Below are 24,191 nucleotides of genomic sequence, written 5' to 3'. Positions count from 1 at the left end.
CTCATTACCACCACCTTGGGAGCACCGGAGTCAGCCGGCAGCCGCTGGCAGCTCAATGAGAGCAGCTGTGATGCACTCCTCCCTGCGGGGCCCTGGTAACACGAGAGCAGCGCTGTGAGCTGCCAGCCTTCCTGCTGCCCCGCCAGCCGGCACCTCACTGCTCCCCACCCCCACGAGATGCCGAGCACCTCCACGCCCTGCCAGGCGAGGGGGACGCCAGGCTGAGCCCCTCTGCGCTGCGTCTCAAAGGCTCCGGAAGGGACCTGCCCGTTCCCTGCGGTCGCAGCTCCGTGCAAACAGAGGCGCAGCCTTGGGGCTGCCCCAGACGCAGTGAGCCCTCAGGGCTCTCACACCGCTGGCAGCGCCCGGCCCCGTGCCAGCCCCCAATTCCGGGCTGCGGTGCCGCATGGATGCTCTGCCAAGGCACAGTAAACAGAACACGACGGCAGGAGAGGTCCCTGAAGTCTCCAGCTGTCTGGAAGTCATCAGTGCTGCATCCAAACCCTCAAATTTTTCCGTGTCTTGATCTGGGCCAGGAGGAGGTGCTACTGCGACAGCGAGACAAGGGGCAATAAAAAGGGATCGAACAACCAGCCGAAACCAGCTGTATTTAATAGTTTCTCCTGGGGGAAAGGGCTGCAGCAGGACCAGACTTATCTCTGTGTTTTATACTTGAGGTCAAGAGACTAAAAGCCCCACCAGGATCGTTACTTATTAATGACAATGGGGAACAACCCAGATGCCAACACACGTACACAAGGAAGAGCTGGAACTCTGTGGCAGGAACATTTCCCCCACACAGCACGTCTCAACGAGGAATGTCTTCTAGTCAGAGCTGTCCCTCGAGCACTGGTTGTGAGGCTGCTGCAGATGCTGCTCTTCAGTGGGATTGACAGTGAAGGATGGGAAGCACCTCACTCTGCCCTGCCTCCTGCTGCAGCCCCCCAGCCATGCTGCCACTGATTGCAAGAGCACAAGTCTTGCCTATGGCAACAACACACGAGCAAGGCACTCTCAGCCTCCCAGAACGTTAACAAGGCAGGATGCCTCTCCTGGAGGAGAATTCACCACAGCAGAAGAATGGCAAGTGGCATGGCCATAATAGAGCAGCTGCAGGGTCCCAGTGGCTTCAGAAGCAATGGCTCTAACTGCGTCACTGCTGAGCAACAGGCAATTCCAATGGCAAATATATAGCCAGAGAGGAGGAGCACCAGTACACCCAATGCCATCACCCAGTGCTCCCAGGCTGGGCAAACAAGCTGGATGGTGGAGGCAGATGAAGAACCCAAGCCAAAGGCTGGAAAGCCACCAGGAAGGTGTAGGGCTGCTGAAAGCCCTGGGTGCAGCATGCAGCCAGCCAGAGCCGTGTGCAGGGAGAGGGCAGCGCGGGTCATGCTGTGAGAGCGTATTTAATACTGATGGAGGAGCCCTGCCCTGGGACGGACTGACGAGGGCAGTGCTGGGCAGCCATGCCTGCCTCCAGCCTGCCTAGCTGCTGTAGAAGATGCGGACGTGCTGTGTGATGTCCCCGCGGCGCTCTGTAGCCGTTTGCAGCAGGTCTGGCAGCAGCACACATGGCCACAAGGCAGGAAAATCATCTGGGCCTGTGGAAAGAGAGAGAAGACTTGAACAGTGCTGTTATACCATAATCTCAGCACCACCACATTTAGACAAAATACAGGAGGAAGCTGGAGATGATGGGCAACACCTACAGCTTTCAGAGTGGTAGACAGTGCCAGCACCCTGAGCCCCTGCACTGTGCAAAGAATGCACAGTGAAACAGACCTGAGGAAGAGCACTGCCCAGTGCCACATCCCAGCTGGCCCTCACTCACCCCTGCTCTGGCAGCACACATGCTGGGCTCTCACCTCCTGCTCCATGCAGACAACGCACTCTGACTTCTTCTCATCCCACTGCAGCAGGGGAGCAGTGGGGACCACAGAACTCGGGGCCTCCTCGTCAGGGGCACAGGGTTGTGTGGCTGCAGGGACCTCGGTGTCCACCGTCCTCAGCAGCTCTGCAAGCACAAGCAGAGGTCTGAGCTCAAGGAGAGCTTCCATCTCCCACCCACTCAGGAGCAGCTGCATGCCCACAGGAGGTCAGTGCTCTGAGAGTCAATGGTGACAATGCAGCACACCCTGCCTCTCACAGGCATACAAACCTCAGTCAGCTCTACTCCCCATAGGCAGGCATCTGGCCCTGCAGATCTCCCCACTCAAGGCTCAGGTACCCACTGCTACCACACGACACGTCAAGGAGCAGGCAGAAAAGAACTGCTGGTACCTGGGATTGTCTTTGCCACAGCCAGGATCTCCTGCATCCGTCTGAGGATGGCACGCTGCAGGCCAGTCTCTGCAATGCCCATCTGCAGTGCAAAAGGAGGGTTGTCAGCACTCAGATGAGAAAGCACAGAGGGGGCTGAGAAAGGAGACACCTCCAAGGGAACAACACAAACTCTTTGGCCAGGCTGACAAGACCTGTTCACGTCAAGGGGAGAATCTCCATCAGGCATCAAAGCTGGAATAAAGGAATTCGCACGTGCCTCTGTTGAGCTACAAAGCGCATCTGAGGGACTGAAAGGCAGAGTTGAGCTACAGCTCACTCTGCAGGTGCTCTGGAAAATCCGTCACCTGCTTGGACAAGGCACAGAGTAGCATCAGCACCTCCCCCTGCACAGATGTGGCACACCAGGAGCACCAACACTCTGTCCAGCAAGATCTGCAGTGGGCACAACCACGAGCACGGCTTGACAGGGTCAGACACAGTGCAGCGTTGCCCTGTACTGCTTATCTGCTGCCTCGTACCTTTTCCAGGTCACTGGCAGTCATGGTGCTGAGCACTTCCAAGGAAATTCGATGGTGTGCAAAGACAGGCACATACTGTTCAGCTGACAGCTCGATTAAAAGGTTCACCAGCTGCTTCTCCAAGCCCTCCTCCTGCAAAACACAAGGCGAGCTCTCAGACTTCGCTCTGGAGAAAAGGTGTGGGGCACACAGCTGCCTGACCATGCATGGCAGCAAGGACAGGCAATGCACATAGTCCTGCTCTCAGGAACAAGGCCATTCTAGAAGCATTTTGCTTCCATGAAGACACTAAAAAGCCCAACAGCCAAAGGAGCTCCGGCCGCAAATACTTTATGAGTGAAATTCAGAACACCTTGGTTTTGGAAGAATGAAACAGCAATTTTGGCAGCTGATGTCTGCAGCAGCACCTGCTCTGCCAACCTGAGCTGACACACAGCAGGGCTGGAGCTCAGAGCAATCTCTCTGGGGCTGCCCTGCACCTGTTTTCACAGCACAAAGTCCCTGGCTCAGTACTGTAAAGCACCAGGCAGCCAAGCGGAGCTGTTCAGAGGTTTGGCTGGAACAAAGTGTTCCTTCCTCTGCACCTGTCAAGCAGAGCATTTTGTTAGTGTGCACACTACAGTGGAAGCAGTAAATGCAGCAGCAACCTGGAGTTTCAGGGAGAGTGACTTCTGGTTCAGCAGGCGCTGGTACTGGATCAGCCAGTAGTTATCCTGTTTGGTTTCACTCTTTGCTTCCATTTCCAACTAAAAAACAAACTCATTCACTCAACAGCCCGAGATAATGCAGTAAGTGCTATTTAGAGCAGCCTGAATTGTGTGTGTAAGGGGAAATCAGCAGCCTGGCTGTGCAGGGCTGGCTCAGAGAACTGCCAGGCTGGTCCCACTTTGATCCCCACATCCCACACCCTCTGCATCCCTCTGCTCACTGTGCCCTATGTACTAAAGCCCAGCCTTTTGAAGCTCAGGACAGTCTAGAGGTCTTCAGAATTACAAGGCCACATGCAGACACCCAGTAGGATCATGCTGATTCTTTCCTGTGATTTCCCCAGAAATGGGAAAGATCATCCCCAGATGGGGGAAGCAGGGGACATTTCAGATACCAGGGCCTCACACTGCACCAGGGACTGGAGGTAACCATGCCCCAAGAGCTTACATCAGCACTTTCTGAAGTCTGAGTCTGGACACCACCACTCAGAGCCCCTCCCTGCTCTTCTTTATCCCTATGCTGACCCATGGATGCTCTCCCTGCAGACAGCCTTCGTGCTTACAAAGGCTTGTGCTTTGTGCTCATCTACAGCCCAGAATTATGGGCCTTCGTTACCAGTATTTGCTGCAATTCTTCTTCCCTTTGCTTCTTTTCTTTGAGCAGCTACTGCAGCAGGTAACCAAGTGCTTGGCGTTGCTCTATGATCACCCCCTGCAACAGAAGGACTCTGGCATCCATTTCTCAGATCTGCAGGAAACCCCTGCCCCGATTTCCAGCAAAGCACTCACCATATACCCAGAATTGTCATAGCAAATGTTGAATTCCTATGCTGCATGGGCCCCACAGCACAGCTGAGCAGATGGCCTCAATCCTCCCTTTGGCATGGCACGCCTATTTCTTTTGGTCCTGCACTGACCATTCACCAGTGGTGCCAATCCTCAGCACACACTGAGCAGCCCCAGGCTGTGCCCGCCTGCAGCAGCTCTTCATCACTGCACTAAAAGTTTATTCAGTGGCATCAGAAGTGTTTGTGGTCCTCCTTAATGGAGGATCACCTGAAACTACATCTAGGAGCCTGCAGACATGCAAAGGAGCAACCAACAGCAGCTGAGGATATCCTATCAGCACTGGTCTCTTCCAAACCAACCTTGCAAAAAATAACTGGTGCAAACACCTCCCTTTCTCAGGGCTTTTTTTGTTATTCTTCCTGCTTTCCTGTGATTCTCCAAGCTCAAGACTAAAGCACCTGTATCTTATAGGAGGAGCAACAATCTGCTGCACAAACATGACTGCAGGAATACTTCTGCCAAAGCACTTTGTGGGCACTGCCTGAGCAATAAGGGCTCAATGGCAGCAGGAAATTTTGGGCTGCAGACCGTCAAACAGCAGAGGGGATGCAGGCAGATGAAGCTGTCTCCAGTTTGCTCTCCTAGTGTGCAGAAGTGTAGCTGCAAACACATTGTGCCCCAACAGCCACACAGATAGGGACTGGAATAAAGGGCGCAGCAGCAGGCAGTCCCCCTGAGCTGCAAAATGAGCCGGCGGGGAAGAAGACCAGCGTGGATGAATAGGGAGCTATTCTTGAGGCTCCGGGAGAAAAAGAGAATCTACCGCCTGTGGAAAGAGGGACAGGCCACTCAGAATGAATACAAGGAAGTTGTTAGGATGTGTAGAGGTGAAATCAGAAAGGCAAAAGCCCAGCTTGAATTTAACCTAGCCGCTGGGGTGAAAAGGAATAAGAAACTCTTTTATAAATACATTAACAGTAAGAGGAGGACAAAGGAGAATATCCACTTTTTGCTGGATGAGGCTGGGAATGTGACCACTGAGGATAAGGAAAAGGCGGAGGTTCTGAATGCCTTCTTTACGTCTGCCTTTAAAAGCCAGACCAGTTATCCTCAGGACACTCCTCTCTCTGACCTGGTAATCTCGGCCGGGGAGCACACTAACCCTCCTGTGATTCTGAAAGAAACAGTCAGAGACCTACTGCTCCAACTGGACTGTCACAAGTCGATGGGGCCAGATGAGATCCACCCGAGAGTGCTGAGGGAACTGGCGGAGGTGATAGCCGAGCCGCTTTCCATCATCTGTCAGCGCTCCTTGTTGACTGGTGAGGTCCCAGAAGACTGGAGGCTTGCCAATGTGACTCCCATTTACAAGAAAGGTCGTAAGGAGGATCCGGGGAACTACAGGCCTGTTAGCCTGACCTCGGTGCCAGGGAAGGTTATGGAGCAGATTGTCTTGAGGGAGATCATGCGGCATGTGCGGGATGAGCAGGGGATCAGGCCTAGCCAGCATGGGTTCATGAAGGGCAGGTCCTGCTCGACCAACCTGATCTCCTTCTATGATCTAGTGACCCATCTGGTGGATGAGGGAAAGGCTGTTGATGTGGTCTACCTAGACTTCAGCAAAGCCTTTGACACTGTCTCCCACAGCATTCTCCTGCAGAAGCTGGCAGCCCGAGGCTTGGATGGGTACACTCTTGGCTGGGTGAGGAGCTGGCTGGAGGGCCAGGCTCAGAGAGTGGTGGTGAATGGAGTCAAATCCAGCTAGCGACAGGTCGTGAGTGTTGTTCCCCAGGGGTCGGTGCTGGGGCCTGTCCTCTTCAATATCTTTATAGATGACCTCGATGAGGGCATCGAGTGCACCCTCAGTAAATTTGCAGATGACACCAAATTGGCTGGAAGTGTGGATCTGCCTGGGGGTAGCGAGGCCCTGCAGAGGGACCTGGACAGGCTGGAGAGCTGGGCTGAAGCCAATGGGATGAGTTTCAACAAGGCCAAATGCCGGGTCCTGCACTTCGGCTACAACAACCCCAGGCGACGCTACAGGCTTGGGGCGGTGTGGCTGGAGGACTGCGTAGAGGAAATGGACCTGGGGGTATTGATTGATGCTCGGCTGAACATGAGCCGACAGTGTGCCCAGGTGGCCAAGAAGGCCAATGGCATCCTGGCTTGCATCAGAAACAGCGTTGCAAGCAGGAGCAGAGAGGTGATTTTTCCCCTATATTCAGCACTAGTGAGGCCGCACCTCGAGTACTGTGTCCAGTTTTGGGCCCCTCACTGCAAGAAAGATATTGAGGCCCTGGAACATGTTCAAAGGAGGGCAACAAAGCTGGTGAGGGGTCTGGAACACAGGCCATATGAGGAGAGGCTGAAGGAGCTGGGAATGTTCAGCCTGGAGAAGAGGAGGCTCAGGGGAGACCTCATTGCTCTCTATAACTTCCTGAAGGGAGGTTGTAGTGAGCTGGGGGTCGGCCTCTTCTCTCGTGTCATTAGTGATAGGACCAGAGGGAATGGCTTCAAGCTACGGCAGGGGAGATTCAGGCTGGACATGAGGAAGTATTACTTTTCAGAAAGGGTGGTCAGGCACTGGAATGGACTGCCCAGGGAGGTGGTGGAGTCACCGAGCCTGGGGGTGTTCAAGGAAAGGCTGGGTGTTATGTTGAGGGACATGGTTTAGTGGGAGCTATTGGGAATAGGCGAACGGTTGGACTGGATGATCTTTTAGGTCTTTTCCAACCTTGGTGATTCTATGATTCTATGATTCTATGAATACATCCTCACTTTCTTGGGCTGAATAAAGAGGTGACCTAAACTGGGAAACTGTGCACACAAGACAAAAACTGATGCAAAGGTGTATCAACAATTTAAAGCCAAGCTGCTTAAGCCAAATGTGAGATTTCTCAGTTATGACTGCTGATGAAGTCAACCCATTGAATGGTGGGATGGTGGGGTGGAAGAGCCTAGGAGTCATGGGCTAGAAATGAAGGAGAAGAGCTGGCAGCCACTGTTGCTGGGTATTTAAAAACAAACACAACATGTGAGAAGACATGGGAATGCTCAGCAGGGATTTCTGGGACAGCCAACGACTGGATTGAAAAATCCTTCCACACACAGCAAGCCTACAGCTGCCCACTTCTAAGGAGGCCAGGTTACTTGTCTCTTTCCTGCCATTCATCAGGAAGTTTAAAAGCAGCAGCAGCATTTCCATATCACCATGACAAAGAGGTTTTTTTGGTGTCCTGGGGTTAAGTACCTTCTGATTAAGCACAAAACCACCAGGAAACTGCAAGAAGCCAAAGAAGCAAGTGAAGCTTTTGCAATCCCAGAGCAGAGAGAGTGTGGTGGGGCAGTCCCAGGGCCCTACATACCTGCAGCGTCTCTGTGTCCAGTTCTTGCCTCTTTAACTCCAGCTGTGTCAGCTGCAATAACTCTGTTTCTATTAATTTAATCTAAACAGAAGATGAAACATTTTTTTACTGACATTTGAAATGATTTTAATTTACACTTTTTCAAAATGAGGTCTAACTACTGGCCTTGGAAGGACAACACTGCAGAGCTGCCCATAAGCTTGGGAACGTTGGTGCCCTACCATGACGTGTGCTCTGCGGCTGCTCTTTGTCTCATGCCTGAAGAACTGCCTCCCACTCTCTGCACTGAACACCTTCTGTTCGAGACCAGAAGCACAGCGCAATCAGTTCATTCAGCCAAACCCTGCAGCCACTCTGGAAAGCAGCTGTTATCAAAATCCTCTTAGCACCAGTGTTCAAACTGCAGATGGACTGAGGGCTCTGTTATGGATCCCAGCTGCTTCAGGAATTCCCATCACGATACATGCTCTTTCAGTCAGGGTAACTGAGACACAGAAAGGTGAAATGAGCTGCCCAAGATCCCACAGCAAGCCAAGAAGAGAGCCCAGCCCCCCTGCCAGCCCAGCAATCTGTTCATGCCAGGCCATTCTGCTTCCTGTGTGCCACCTACCACCAAATTCCTGCTGACACTGAGGCTTTGTGCAGGCTGCACCTACAGCCCCTGCCCTACAGGATGCTGGTGGGATGGGTTTCAGTAGCAAAAGGCCCAGCCTATGGTATCAAGAAACAAACTCCCTTTGTTTACAAAGCAAGAGCAAGCAAACTGCCGGGCTCTTACTGATCTCAGGCAATGGAAGGCTGTTAGATTCATCTTCTGGATTGTCTGTGCAAAATCCATAGGTTTTAAGCACAGTGCAAAGATTGGTCACCAAGTGACTGAATATATCAAAGCCTATGAGCTTATCTACCAACTCCAGACCTGAGACTTTTCTCTTAGTGTCAGATAAAGAGAGGGAAGCAACTGGAACGCTGTATCAGAAAGCAGCTACCCACCTCCACACATCAATCACTGCTACCTCCCCAGCAGCTTTTGCTCTTCCCCTGACTATTTTGTTTCACCTTTTGCAGAATGTTGCTCAGAAAGGCAGGCTGAGAATGGGAAAGAAAAGGTGAACTTATGGCTCAACGCGCAATTACAGTGTGCTAGATGGAGATGCAGTGGACTCATGGAAACAACAGCCCTACCAAGGAAACCTGAAGGAAAATGGTAATTGCAATTGCAGACCACCCCTACAGAGCCAATGCAGGTCTGTCTTCTACTGACCACTCTCCAGCATCTCATCCAGAGCAGTTTTGAGATGACCAAAGCAATGGCAATCCTACTAACTCCACAAATGTAAAATCTGTCTCTATACTCTCTCCTATGGTACTGGGAGACTAGTTTATCTCACACTGCACAAAGCTTTGTCTGTAACAATACAAGAGCTCTCCATTTCCTTCCTGCTCTTTGCTCACAGCACTTTGATCTTCCTCATAAGGGTCTCAGCAAATGATGAGGAACTGGTTGCTCTTTCCTCTACTGCTGACTCACCTGGTTCCTGATCTGTCTGTGCATAAGATCCTTCTTCACTTGGAGAGCTGCAAAGGCAGCTTTCTGCATCTCACTCTAAGGGACAGACAACATTCTGCTCAGTGCAGGTTGTTCATGCAGATGTGAACGACCTAAAGAAACCCTGCTGCCTTGCAGTGGCTCAAGTACAAATGAACAATGCTAACTCTGCATGAACAGTGCTCACATTACAATATGGCATAGATCTCACCAGAAGGTAAAGATCTCTGACCAGAGGGTAAAACCCTCCTTACAGAATGACAGAAGTTACAGTCATGCTCTCATACACACACGTTGAGTGCTGTATATGAACCCCACCTCCCACTTTCAGCAGCACTGAGTACCCAGGCTGCCAGGTCTGTGCAACAAGGCATGACTTCCCAGCACGTCTGAAAAATGAGCTGAGGAGGTCTCAAAATGAGGTATTCAAAAGCAGAAGATGCTCAGAAAATGCATCCCAAAGGCATCCAAACAGCTTGTCCAAAGTCACCCAAGAAGCCTGCCAAAAAGACAGGACTTGTCAAAACTCTCTCAAATCTTAAAATCCTCTGTATTAATCATCACACCACTTTTGCTTCCCATGGTCTGTGCTGCTGCCCTTTATGAGAAGTTGCTGTCTAGTTAAAGTATAAACACATTTTTCTCTCAGATACCAAAGCCAGCTTGTTAGAACACCGGTCTCCAAGTTAAACCAATAGTGTTCTATAAAACAATTCTTGCAAACAGCCCGACCCTGCAACCATTGTTCCCATACCTGTCACTCTCAACTCTGCTTTTGAATCCTACTGCCTTTCTTCAGTCTCTCCCTGCATGCAATTTGCTCTCTTGCCTACCTGCTGCAAGATCTGACTAACAGCTTTGTTCTGATCCATCTGTTGCCAAGCCAGGATTTGCTGGAACTTCTGATCCATCTCAGCCAGGCTGCAAGAAAATATATTTGTCAAGGAGTTACTGCAAATCCAAATAGGGGCCGTGGTTGCCCCAGCAAGCTGCCCAGGTGATGAATTTGCACATCAGTGTTCTGCACTGGAAAAGCTGTGCTGATGAAGGTCCAGACAGCAGGGTCAGGTATTGCCTGCACTTGCAGGCAGGACTGTGTCTACCCACTGCCCTCTGTTGGGCAGAGCACGGGTGCACAATGTTAATTCTGTCTGTCAGACACCTCCAGATTAAATTTCTCACATTCTTGTAAATAAATAGAGCTAGAATTTTCTTCATCTATAGCAGTGTGCTACACGTACACAAACTGTGCCCACATAATCCTTACAGTCCAGAGGATTTTTAATATTCTGTGCCTCCTTCACATATTACAAAATGTGAAGTTTTCAACTGTTCTGTTGTAACACTGCTCGATTCCACCTGGCTCATCACTGCTCAATTTCACTGCTCAGAGATGGAAATTTTCACACTGGCTCCTGGAGTGACGCATCCCAGCTTGCATGTCACAAGGTCTCATAGCTCTGTGGGCAATAAAGTCCACAAGTTCCATTTTTTCCTCCTAATTTCTCAGCTTGCTTCACTTCCCCAAAGACCCTGCAAGAAGGACCACATCTGAGAACAGAGCCTTGCTTCTAAGAAACAGAATGTGGCTGTAAACAACCATTAAGAACCTCAGCCTGCTCTGTAATTTGTCCAGCAGAACTATGAAAATTCCACAAGAGTGCAACAAATGAAAGGCTATAGCTTCCACTAGGAAAAGTTCTGCACCATAATTATTATCTTCTCCATTAGGAGCTTTTTTAATACCATGGAAAAAGAAACGTAATCCTCTAGACAGTCCTAGGAGGCTCTGCGCTACACTTTGACACTGACCAACCAAATAACAAAAAGGTCAGTCTAACTTCACCCTCCATACTTAGCAGGATGTATAAGGTAGAATAAATGGTATAAAAATGTGACAGGTGCAAAGCATGATTAACATTTCATGTTCTCGTGGTTAGAAGGTGGTTCATTTAACCACGCTTCTTTACTTTGCACTGTCACCTGGTTCACACAGAGCTGTTCTGCTGCCATCCAGCAGCTACAGAAATTCCTGGCTCTTTACATGGGAATCACACCAGAGAGTGATGGCAAGCAAGGAACTTTACAACAGCAGCATCTCCAGCCCCAGAGATCTCCCAGCATACCTGGAGCAGGCCTGGCTGACAAGGTCTTGCTGCCGAGATTCATAGGTCACTTGGATGAGCTTGTTCTTGTAGCTCTCAGCCAGCATTTGTTGCATGGCATGGGAGACAGAAGTGCTGTCAGTTTGTATCAGGAGCTCCTCTCTGGAAGAGACACTGATCTGCCACTGCTGCTAGAATAACTTGCAATTAATAGTGCCTTTTCTCTCATTTCAACCTGTTCTCATTGTTCCCATCTCATTCATTTAGGAGGAGATGCATTCAGCTGCAAGAATTGTGGGTATTTATTGGAAAATCACACAAACAAATCCTACTATGCTTGCATCTCTTCAGTATTTGGAGAAGCAAAATCAGTGCCTTAGACAGGCTACAGGCCTGTCTGTACTGCTGTGAACCATCCACTCCTGGGGTGACAACACACACATCATTTCCATTGTAACTCCAGCAGCTCCATTCATGCTCACAATGAGCAGAAATGGTTCCCTTGTGGCATTGTTGCTTACCTCCTAATATGCTTCCTGCCTCACAAACCTGATCAGTCAACATCTGCTTGGTACCTCTAAAGTAGAAAGTACTTTGTGCACACGGGATGCCTTACCATCAGTTTCAGACTGCTTGTGCAACACACTCCAGCTACATCAGGGGCACAACTCACACCTGAGAATCAGCAGTGAGTTGCAGGTGGGAGCACTGATCAGCTATGGTATGTGTACAGTGCTACCCACTTCCAGTCTGCTCTATGCATGAGGCAACAAACAGCAAGAACGTGTGTAGAAGAGCATCTCCCACACAGCAATCACCTTTCAGGGCATATCCAAAGGAACCAGGTCTTTCCACTAACCTACTATCCCAGTTATTTGGACTTACTGGCCACTTCCCTCGTGCGCAGATGCTCTGTCTCCTCCTGTGTGATTGCCATCAGCTGTTCCATCCTTATTCTAGCAAGCAAATAAGAATAATTCAGCCACTCATTCAAAGAAGCACTGCCTCACTCCTCTCCTGCTCACTCAGCTCAGAACCCAAGGCTGGGCAGATTCAGCAAGCAACCTGTACAAGAAAGCCACGTGCTCATCAGAGACTCAAAAGTTGCAGTGATTTCTTGGAAAGGGTATCTAAGACTATTAAAAAATAAAATTTTCCTCAAAACAATTGCTTCTTACAATGGAAAGTTCATCCCAGAAGACCTAACAAGGATCTGGGAAACAGGCTTCCTTCCCTTGAGGCTTGAGAAGCACTTTAAAGCTGACTGCAGCGAGCATTGCCACTATAAGCAGGAGCCTCATCTCCTTCCCACCTCCCTGTCCTTGTCCCAGCACAATTACACACACCACCACTTAACCTTCTGGGAAATGATTTGACATAAAAACTATCTGCCATACAAAGAGAATATTTTTCAGCCAGGTCAGTTTACTCTGTCACAGCACAAACACCTCATGGAAGCAGGGGGCAATATAAAAGTAGAGGAGAGTTGCAGAAAACCAATTTTAGGGGCAAAGCCAGATCAAAGTGTTGGCTGAATGGCAGCACTGAGTTTGGTGTATTCCTCCCATACACATTACTGGACCACTTCTGTAAGTGCTTTGCTTTCCAACAGATTTCTCTTGGCCCTTGATAGTAGGATACAGGGTTTTGTTCCCAAACTCCTTAGCTAGGACTACTCTGAGATGAAAAGTAGGTGCAATCACCAAAATATGCACCTTCCAGAAGGAGCACTAAAGAGGAACACTAAGCACTGCTGTTCAAATATGTAACTTCCATGAGGAATTCAAATTTTACACAGCACCACAAAACTTCAAAAGCACAGATGTGTGAAATATTCTTCTGAGGTGCCAAATTCCACTTCATTTAAGTGGGATTTTGGCAGTTCAGCAACTAACACTCCATCCACAGACACTGATCCTGTTCTGCTAGAAGTGGCAGCTGGGAAAGTGGTATCTTTATTTGCAAATCTATGAGCACATACTTGAGTGCAGACAAACTCAGTGTAGCTAACACACATGAGAAGGGAAGAAGCAACCATGTCCACAGCCAGGACAGCACAGGAGTCTGTGCAATTCCACTGCCTCTGTCTGTACAGCACAGGCTTGCAGGGACAGTTTAGCTCTGTAACCAAGCCTGCAGGCCTTTTGGGGAGCTCTGTCCAAAGGCTGCATGCTGGACAGGGACCACAGAAGCAACATGCACTCCACTTCACTTAAGTATCAGGACTGACCAGCTCTGTTAAAACTCAGAGAGGCCAAAATGAACAACTCAGAGCATGACACGAGCCCCCAGTGGACAGAGCTCACTGCAGGATGTCCTGTGACTGCCTCACCTCTGATTGTCCTCTGTCAGCTTCTGGATACGGCTGGCAATGCCTTGCTCTGCTTGCTTCAGCTGCTGCAGCAGTTTCAGGTGCTCCTCCTCCAAATGCTGCTGGTGCTTTGTCAGGCCCTCCTCCAACCTCATCTGATCCTAGGCCAAGGTAAAAGAACCAAAGGAGAACACGGTCAGTTTAGGAAACGTAGTATCTTGTACTGGGCCAGATCATGGAGGGTTTGGTTGTAGTGCCCCAGGCAGCTCTGGGGAGATGTTATGAGAAGGAGATCAGATCCTTCATCCTTCATCAGATGGGGCAGCCTAAAAACAGAGGAACTCCAAGGTGCTTCCAAGGAGATGTTGAGAATCTGTGAAGTCAAGCAATTATGTACGGGAAAGATGTAAAAAAATGAAAAAAAAAACGGCTCCAATTTGTACAATCAAAACAGCCACCTGTCAAATGACTGTTACAGCATCCCTAATGAGTCCATGGGAGAAAGCAGAAGCAAAACACTGAGGGCAGTGAAATGAGCTGCTGTCTCTAGAAGGAAAGTTTCTGCTCACGTGGACACTCAAAACACCTCTCTGTCTGCGGCAGCAGGCACAGCCCTAGCTCAGCAAATGAGCAGGGATTAGAGCTCCTGCCCAGAAGAGACCCATCTCTCTTACTGTCTGCAGTATCTCGTCCTTCTGATTGTTGATCTGCTGAACAAGCAGTGCATGTTCTCTTTGCCCCATGTTCAAGCACTGCTCAAATTCAAGTTTCTCCTGCATTTTTTTTTCCTGACAAGAAAGATGAATGCCAGGAATCAGCAGAGTTGGCTCCACTCCTTCTCAAATAAGAACAAATTCTGGCAACGCAAAACAAGGCACATTAATCCCCACAACTACAAGAGAGAAAGCCAAAAGGCTTTGACTAGCCAGGAGGCTTTACTAGAGGATGGAAACGTTCTGTCCCTAGGAAACCAAAAATTGTGAGGCAGAAGTTGCTGTTCTCTTTATGATAGCTTCCCAGCTCCTTGCAATTCCTTTCAGTCACAAAGCCAACACCTCAAGGCATCAACTCATATAACAGAAACACAGGGAACTTCTGCTTCAAGCCAATACAAACACTCAACGCTAGGAGTGAAATCCAAAATTAAGGTTGTGTTCAGCTCTGACTTTGGTGGTGGCTTGCAGACCTTGGTGGTAGCTTGCAGACCACCACCGTCACCTCACCTAAAGAAGGTCTTGTGCCCATTTGTGCAGAACTTCCTATGCTGCAGTTCCTGGCCGTTTCCCCTTGTCCTGTCTCCACACATTGCAGAAAAGAGTCCGGCCTCTCCACTCTGCCCCCCATACCTTAGATATTTACAGACCTGGATCAGGTCCCCTCTCAGTCTTCTTTTCTCAAGGCTGAACAGACCCAGTTCACTCAGCCTTTCCTCATAGCAGAGATGCTCCAGGCCCCTCACCATCTTTGTGGCCCTCTGCTGGACTCTTTCCAAGAAGTCCCCGTCTGTTTTGTACTGGGGAGCCCAGAACTGGACGCAGTGCTCCAGATGAGGCCTCACAAGGGCAGAGTAGAGGGGGAGGATCACCTCCCTCGACCTGGTGGACACGCTCTTTTTAATGCACCCCAGGATGCCATTGGCCCTCTTGGCCACAAGGGCACACTGCTGGCTCATGGCCGACCTGTCGTCCACCAGGACGCCCAGGTCCCTCTCTGCAGAGCTCCTCTCCAGCAGCTCATCCCCCAGCCTGTACTGGTGCATACAATTATTCCTCCATAATAATCATGGTCAGCCACCGCTTCTCATAGCCCGGTAGCGCCCCGCATTCCCTCTCATGCACAGCCTCTGGGAAAATCAAACAGTACAGTGGACTGTGAACAGCTACACCGAGAGCAGTGGGTGCTGAGACATTCAAATGTTGGGACCCACGTGTAGGAAAAGCTGCCTGGGCAGTCAATGTTCGGGGATCTGCCCACCGTGCTGGTCCTGCCCAATCAAACCTCCTGCACACTGCAGAAGGGAAATGAAAAAATGGCACCCGCTGATATTCACTGATCCTTGTTGAACGTTTCTGGAGACATAGCAGTGGATGTGAGCACAGCGGGGCTGCGAGCGTTGCATTTCATCAGCGGTGACAGTGACAGCGGGTCATCCCCCGGTGCAGATTGTTATGAGCTGGTGAAAATGCAAAGCTGATATCGGTGACCATGTTGAGAAACAGGTTTGGTAGCTGAGAATTTGCTCTATCAAGCATTGTTATTGGGCTCTTTGTATCTATTGTAGTTTCCACGGCAATAAGTAGGAGGCCTTACTTCCTCCAAAGAGGAACCTTCCTATACAGAAAAAGTCCTCTAAACATCTGTGAGTCTCTTCATCACTTCCTTTTCCAACTTGTTTTCCTATGATTATTGTTCTAGAAAACTTCCTGCCAACTGACATCCTGAAGGCCATGACCTGTAACAGCAGGAAAGACAGGAGAGGGTTTTGCATCTCACTGGGCGCCTGTGTGCCCATGTGTGCCATGCTCTGGAAAACTTTCCAGTTTGTGCTCTGGACCTATCAATTGTGTTTGTTAGTATCCCAATGCCAGGAGATACAGAACCTTAGAATCAGAATCATGGGATCAAAGAATGGCCAGGGTTGGAAGGCACCTCAAGGATCATGAATCTCCAACCCCCTGCAACACGCAGGGCCACGAACCTCTTTTCATAGCAGCCCAGGCTGCCCAGGGCCCCATCCAACCTGGCCTTGAACGCCTCCAGGGATGGATAGGGCATCACAGCCTCTCTGGGCAGCTGTTCCAGCACCTCGTCACTCTCTCACTGGTAAATTTCTCTCTGATATCTAAACTGAATCTCCACTCTTTTTGTTTAAAGCTGTTCCCCTTTGCTCTGTTGCTCTCTTCCCATGTTAAAAACTGATTTCACTCCTGCTTATAAGTTTCCATTTAATTACTGGAAGGCCACATCAGGTTTCCCCAGAGTATTCTCTTCTCCAGACTAAACAAACCCAGCTCTCACTGCTGGCTCAGGTGAAGTTTTTTGTCCGCCAGAACACCAAAGTCCTTCTCAGCAGGGCCGCCCTCCATGAGTTCTCCCAGCCTGCACAGATATCTGGGGTTGCCCCGACCCAGGTGCAAAACCCTACACTTGACCTTGCTCAATCTCATTAGGTTCACATGCTCCCTCCCAGATGAAGATTTTGATACAGCTTTGTGAAGAAATGAAAGAACCTTGAGAGCAACAAGAGTTCTTTCAGGCTGGACATTAGGAAAAACTCCTCCAAAAGAGTGGTTGGGCGCTGGACAGACTGCCCAGGGAGGGACTGCAGTCAGATTCCCTGGAGGTGTTCAGGAAATGTTTAGGTGTGTGTATGGGAACTGCTAAGTCACAGCCTGAACCTCTGATTGACCACCTGAGGTGAGCCATGAGTCAGCCAGAGGAGCACAGTGAAGGCAATTCAGCTGTGCTGCTCTCCTGGACCTATTTAAGAGCTGGCTGCCAGTGGGGAAGGAGCTCTTCTAGAGATTGGCCCTGCTGGAGTTTTGTGAGTGAGCCCTGGGTAGGGGTAAGCCTTCTATTTGTTCTGTTTTTATTATCATACTCTCCTTTGTCAAACTCTTGTTTATTTCATAATTATAGCACCTTAATAGTCATTGATTATACAGGGTGGCAGTGAGGAAGATGAGTGATGTGGAACGCCTTTCTTTAGAATCATTTCAGAACAGCATTTCACTTAATTGTGAACCAGGCAAGGGGGTGCAGAACAAACAGGCAAAACAGAGTGCAGGGAGGGATGTGGAGGTAGGTGAGCTTAGGAATGCAGCCTTGTCTCTCTCCTAAACCAAGACGCTCGTGCTCACGTGTTGGTTCAGACTATGACTTGGGAATTCCACTGCAAGTCATAGTAACACAGCAATTGGGGTGGGCGATGTGATAATAGCTTCTTGGAAACAGTTGTGATGTTCCCTCCTGTTCTAATTGCAATAGCTAGTGCCGACCTTGGTGGTGCCATGCCGACCTGACCATTTTTTAATTGTCTGTCAAGCTGGCTGAGTGGCTTGGAACCCTTAGAAGGCTAGTTGGGCCAGGCCGAAAGCCGGCTCGCTGTTCAGGAGAGGACTGGCATGCGAAAGGTGGCCAGCTGGCCCACGGAGCTCTGTGTTTCTAGGCTCCTGCAAGCCAGAAGGGCCAGAGGCTGGCAGGCTGTTCAATAGGCACTGGCAGACCAAAAGCCAGTAGGCCGGCTAGCCTGGGTGATCCAGCTGGGCCAGAGGATCCAGCTAACCTGGAGATCCGGCCAGGCCAATGGCCATGCAGCCCCATGGCAGACCATCCAGGCTGCCACATCAGGTGTGGATCACTAAACCTCTCAGGCAGATGGCAAAGAAGGTCAGGCCTGGCAGGGCTTCCCCCCCACCCCAGCCAACCGGCCTGTTGAGGCCTGGCAGGGCTCCCCCCTGGGCCGACTGGTCTTTTATCTCCATTAGACCTTGTTCTGCTGTGGAGAACAGGTGGGAGCAATTCACTTGTCTGGACAAGGGGTGGAGCCTGGTTCCAGCCCTCCCTGACCTCATTTAAGGGCTGTCTGGACCCTGTGAGGGCTCTCTGCATGGAGGTGTGTTCTTTGGTGTTCTGTGTGCCCTGATCTTCAGAATGGGTTAAGCAGTTTGGTCTTTGTTTTCGGGATTGAGTTCTTTACCTTTTGGGGGTAACTGGAAGCTGTGCCTGCTGTTGCCTTTGTCTCCTATTGTCGTTTTGGGTTAAGGGTTCTGCTTCAGGCTTTGTGGGCTGGGTCTAAGGAGGCCCCTGAGGGTCTCTGGCTTTGAGCATCAGTCAGTGGCAGTTGTTAGTTGTAGAGTGATCTGACTGTGTGTGTGTGAGTAGTGGTACTTAGAGCTGTGTGAATTCCTTGGCGAGGCCAAGCAGTGTGGAGGTCCTTCTATCCCTACTTGTGCAAGTCAGGAATGAAGTATGTTTCTCTGCAGCTGAGAGCTTTTTGTTTGCTCGTGCAGCTTTGCTGTGGGTGATGCGGAGTTGTCAGGCAGACTTGGGTTCATTTGTCACATAGCACCGCGGCAGCCAAGCTCCAGTCCCTTTCCCAGTCTCAGTGGGATCAGTTTGTTCTGTTCTTGTCCACTTAGAGAAACAGAAGCTTCCTGCCCCCCAAAGCTTGTGACAGGTATTTCCCTAGAGCAGCATTCATGTCCTTCTTCCGGCCCCTTCGGCCAGTTCCCAGCTCTCCAAACTGAGACGTATGGATGCAGCCCACCCCAGGGCTTTTTTGCCCTCCTCTGGGGCAGCCCCTCCCCGAGGAGATGCCTTTCCCCGCACGCAGCTGGTTCTTTGGCCACGTGGGTTCAGTACATGGGGTTATGGGGGTCCTGCAGGTCACAGAGTTATGGGGTGACATTGGGTCAGATGGCATGGCACAGAGTTATGGGATCAGATGAGGTTCTGGGTCACAGTGATGGGGTCAGAAGGGATGGTAGAATCAGATGGGACGTCATGGAGTTACGGGTCACGTGGGATTAGATGGTGGGGGTGAGGTGGGGGCAGGGATTCCAGAGTTCTGGAGCCACATGGCAGCGGGTCACAGTGTGATGGGAGTAGGCAGGGTCAGGGAATCACAGGGGTGTGTGAGGGTATGGCTCAAACAGGGCTGTGGGTCACGTGCAACCACCTCACCCCCACCACCTAATCCCACATGACCCATAACTCCATGACACCCCATGTGATTTTACCATCCTTTCTGACCGCATCCCAAGGTCTGCATCCTCTGATCTTTTCTATTGCCCATCTCCCCCACTATCTCGCACTCGTAATAAACTGGACGGGCTGACATCTACCCTTTGTGTATGACTCTCGCTGTCAGGTGAGCATAGACTAGAACCTGCTCTCGCTCTCATAATAGGAGTGAGATGGTGCCATCACCTTGAAGAGGGATGATGGGTACTCTCCCAAGACCCCCTGGCTCTGACAGATGGGGTGGCCACATTCCTCGGAGCCCTGGGACCACAAGATCCTCATTTTCCAATGCAGTGCTCTCTTCCAGTGACACACAGAGCAGAGCAAAGCCCATGATTTTGCTGCATGTGAAAGGTATAGCTAAGTGTGAGGCCAGAGAGGAGACTTTTTCCTTCCTTTTGCTTCTCCATTCCTGGTGGAAACAGAAGGGGTTTTTGGGAGGTGCTGGGAGCAAGACACTGCAGCTGGGTAACTTGTAGGGAAGGGATAAAGAGGAGCAGAGAAATGGCTGCTTGCCCTCAGCGTTCTGACCTTAAACCTCCCCCAAGGTATGCATCTGGGAGAAGAACTGCTTTTTTTTTTTTTTTTTTTTGAGAAGAGTTTCTCTTGTACAGCAACTCATTGGCTTTTGGACCACAGGGAAAGAGATGGAAGAAAATACAAGAAAGGTCTTGTACCAGGTCAGGCGTAGATTATCCTGATATTACAAGCAGAATAGGAGGGAATATCACAACTGTTTCTAAAAAGCTATTATCACATCGGCCACCCCAATTGCTGAGTTACTGTGACTTGTAGAGGAACTACCAAGTCACAGCCCGAACCAATACGTGAGCACGAGTGCCTGGTGCAAGAGGAGACAAGGCTGCATTCCTCAGCGCTTTCCTGGCGGCACGGATGCGGCCCGTGTTCGCCGCTCTCCAGGAAGGCCCGCACGGGACGGCGCAGCGCGGGCTCGGCCTCGCCGCGGTCCCCCGCGTCCCCGGCCGCCCCGGAAGCGGAGCGGGCGCGCGGCGACAGGCATCGGCGCTGGCGGCCGGGGCCATCTGGGACGCGCGCGGTGATGACGCAATGACGGCGCGACCGCGGAACGAAAGGACCCCGACCAATGGCGGCGCGGAGGAGGCGGGGCCGAGCGCTGGCTCTCCGCCAATGGCGGCCGCGGGGCCGCCGCGATAGCGTTGGTGGAGCCGTGGGGCTCCGTGCGGGGAAAGCGGCGCTCCGCCGCCCCGTGCCTTTGGGACGCCGGGCTCTCAGGGGAAGGCGGCGCGGGGGCCTGTCCGTCCCCCGTCGGCACCGAGCCGTCCTCCGCAGTCGCTGTTCGGACGGGAGCCGGTTGGGAACGCGGTCGTCTCTCTGTTTGTCGCTCTGTGCGTTCGTCGATTAAATGTTTACCGTTCGTTTCTCGGCGCTTCTGCCCGCGGTCGTTTCTGCAGCTCCGGTAAGCCACCCCGTCCCCGTGCCCACCGCCGGGTAAGGACGGGGCGGCGCAAACGGAAGAGATTAAGACTGGCTGCACAGCTTTGAAAACTGTGCTCTGCAGACCAGCTGCACAATGATGTCCTGCTGGCACGAATCCTGAACTTGTCTGCCCTCAGAAAGTCTTCGTGGATGTTCCTAGAAGGTTGCTGATATTCTTGGCACTCTTGGCCTAGCTGAATTTAATTGGAAAACTCCCACTAGCTTAGCAGGACTGTCTTTTTCTTTTCCATATGAAAGAACTGGATTAGTATTTTTCTTGCTCTCTTTTTTGGATTTTTCTAACAATCTCAAAATCCTGTGAAGCATGGCTTCCTCACAGCTTTCACACCTGTTCAGTGACTCTGTGTATTTATGCGTTTATACATGAAATGAGCTTTATTTGTTTCTGCAATGTTGTTTTCACCTAACATATGTTTTAGTCTGGGAGTTAAATCTGAGTTGTTTATTTACTGCTGTGATAATGCTGAGTATCTGCACGAGGCACTGCAGCAGTTCAGTGCACGCTTATGCTCTCAAACCCCAGGGCCCCCATCCCAAGTGATAATGCAGGTAATCTGGGACCTTCTTATATTCCAGCAGCCTTTCAGAGGCTGGCTTACCCGCTCTGCACACCAGTGTTTAGATATGCACACAAAAAAGCTGGGCATCTGCAAGGCTGAAAATGAGTCTTTCAGTGCTTATTAATTTTGCTCCAGGCCTTTTACATTAGTAGAGTATTCAGAAGGAAAGGCCAAAATATAAAGCTGCCACCACTTTCTCTAATTAATGCATGCGAAGCTTCACCTCTCTAATTCCTTAGCAGTGTGTGCTGTGCAAATAAAAGCCCAGAGTCCAGAGGATGTGTAAGGAGCTCTGAGCTCTGCACTCCCTGTGCAGTGCAGTCTGGCAAAATAAACTTCTGGCATTCGCTGTTCAGAAGTGCAGTGTGCCTGAAGCGAAGTCCTTGCAATTCACTTCTATTCAGCGAAGGATTCCTCACCTATTTGAACAACTTGAAACATTTTAGAGTCGTGGAACGCTTTTGAAAATGGAAGGTCTTTAATATTGATATTCATGCCTATTTAGATTATCGATTTTTTCCATCCAAGCTCAGCTATTGATGGTTATGCCTGTGTAAGCCATAAAAATCAGGTCTTTATTGGATACATCCCATGCCAAATATTGTTGCTGCGTTGTTTTTATTTTCTATAGGTAGGATGCCGCTGCATTTACAGTGCAGTCAAATGAGAATGTGACAGAGACTCTGGTAAGTGGTGGATTTTGCTTCTTTTCTAAATGGTGTGTTTAAAAAAAAAAAAAAAGTACAGTTTTTTGCTTTGTACAAAAATATTTGCTCCTTTGTACAAGAACACGGGTGTTTTCCATCCTCTAATTCATTAAATCTTGACCTGAAAGAATAGGTGGGTATACCATTGCAGCTGTAAATCTGTACTTTCTGAAAGTCTTTCACTAGGATAGCACTGCAAAAAAGGGAAAACAGGATGCCTGGATACTTTTAATTTTTGAAGGTACAGTCAGTGTACTTATTTATTGCACTTAAGAAAAGCAAGAATGAGTGCTTTGGTCCAGTGTACAGCAAGGAAGTGCTCACGTGTGCTGTCGGTATACATACGTCTAATATCACTGCAGCTTTATCTGTCTTCCACATTTTAGTAGGTACCATCTTTTAAGGGGGGGAATACTGTTGAAAGCGATCATACTTTGGTGGTTTCTGGGCTCCTCTTGCTGAATCCAGCTAGCCTGAATGAAGGATATGGAGTGGCAGCATTGCTGGGTGAACGCTGCCGTTACTGAGAGCAGAAGAGTGATTCTGTTTGTTGATGTGCCTTTGGTCACTGAGCACCATGAGAGCATTCTGAGTATTTGTGTTTGTAGTTCCAATGGCAAGTAGTCTAAAGACTGCTTGTGCACAAGTGACTCAGAGCACATCAGTGCAATCTGCATTGTAACACATTACCTCTGATTTTAAGCCTGAAAGTTCCTTCCAGTATTAAGGCCCAGGAAACTCATTAGCTATCTGACCTGGGACAAATCTGCCTTTTGTTTCTCATTACAGTCATGTTTTTTCTTTGTGAAAGTCCTTGGAACTGCTATTATCACACAGGACAGACTTCTGCACAGTGTAATATAAGGAATGTAATATATGTATTATATATGTGTGTATATATATACATATAATATATGTAATATATTACACATATACACACACATATATATATATATTCATTTTCTGTTACCTTTAGAATACAAAGTTGTCTTTACCAATTTGGAAGAGGTGTCTAGGAAAATGAGCTCAGTGTTGATTTCTTAAAAATTCAGAAGTAGAATTATTCTTCATTTGGCTCTGAGGGGCAGTGATTCCAGGAACTGCTTTCCAGGACATATATTAATAATTTACCACTCCACGTATCTTTCTGATAGGAATCTTTTATTGATTTTAGTAATTTCAAGTTTGTGGTGACAGCCCCTCATCAGCACAATTTCTCTGTGATGACTTTACTGTCAAGCCACGTTAATTGGTAGAATGTATGGCAGTCATTAGTTGTTGCAGGAGCTTTGAGTAAATTTTCTGGTAGGGCTCTCATTTAAACTAGGAGGGGTAGTGCAGAGAACAGGGTACAATTCCCTGCTCAGGAGTTTTGGGTTCTGTTACTTACAGTTTCATAATCAGCCTGAAGTGCATTGCCAAACACTTCATTCCAAGAGCTCATCTTAATTGCTGCATGGGATCTTACTACATGTCCTTGTTGTGATCCATCGGTGCCACAGAACAAATAAATTTCTGTTAGGTGCTGGCAACCATTGATTCTTATTTTGGTCGCAGGGAACAAAATTTTTCACAGTGAGAGGGACAGAATCACCACGTGCTGCAGAAGAGCTGAAGCGAACGGTAAGAAGTCCTTCTTGCATGGACTTTTGCCCACAGAAACTGATTTGTTTCTTCTTTCCATAGTATGTAAAATCCAAAGGATGCAGTCTAAAAGATATAGTTTATTAACCACTGATTGATTTCAGTTTCAAATAATAATATCCCTCTCACCACATCAATTTTTCGAAGTCAGGCAAGGATGACAAGTGTACAGAACAAAGAGAAATTGTAGCAAGTCTTGTTATTTTGTTCTCCTATCTGTGAAATGCTGCACCCAGAGTTCACAGCATTACTCAGAGATCAGCTATTTTGACTTCCAGATGCTCCTTGGTTTGGAAAGAGCCTTTTTGTGCTTTGGGTCTGATGCTTGCCTGGACTTTAATATTCTCTCATTCCATCAGTCAGACACTCAGCTAAACACAGTGATTTTCAAAGCTTTGTGTGGGCACATGAAGCTGCCAGCTGGAA

General features: G+C 49.4%; 1 protein-coding gene across 1 annotated transcript; it reads right to left on the bottom strand.

Moving 5' to 3' along the window:
* Positions 1 to 1,488: 1,488 nt before the first annotated feature.
* Positions 1,489 to 19,657, bottom strand: LOC306953694 (E3 ubiquitin-protein ligase LRSAM1-like; the record flags this gene model as incomplete). The annotated part of the gene is given in 17 exon segments (XM_079544668.1): positions 1,489 to 1,535; positions 1,538 to 1,604; positions 1,869 to 2,017; positions 2,284 to 2,365; positions 2,805 to 2,936; positions 3,452 to 3,550; positions 4,128 to 4,175; positions 4,179 to 4,223; positions 7,666 to 7,746; positions 9,197 to 9,271; positions 10,048 to 10,135; positions 11,341 to 11,454; positions 12,201 to 12,320; positions 13,626 to 13,650; positions 13,653 to 13,791; positions 14,296 to 14,418; positions 19,562 to 19,657. Coding segments are annotated over 17 exon segments (1,530 nt in total).
* Between the last annotated feature and the right edge of the window lie 4,534 nt (positions 19,658 to 24,191).

This window comes from Tetrao urogallus (assembly GCF_951394365.1).
Source record: "Tetrao urogallus genome assembly, chromosome: 19".
Taxonomy (NCBI): Eukaryota; Metazoa; Chordata; class Aves; order Galliformes; family Phasianidae; genus Tetrao; species Tetrao urogallus.
The sequence above is the reverse complement of the archived record's forward strand: the minus strand, read 5'-3'. Positions and strand labels throughout refer to the sequence as shown.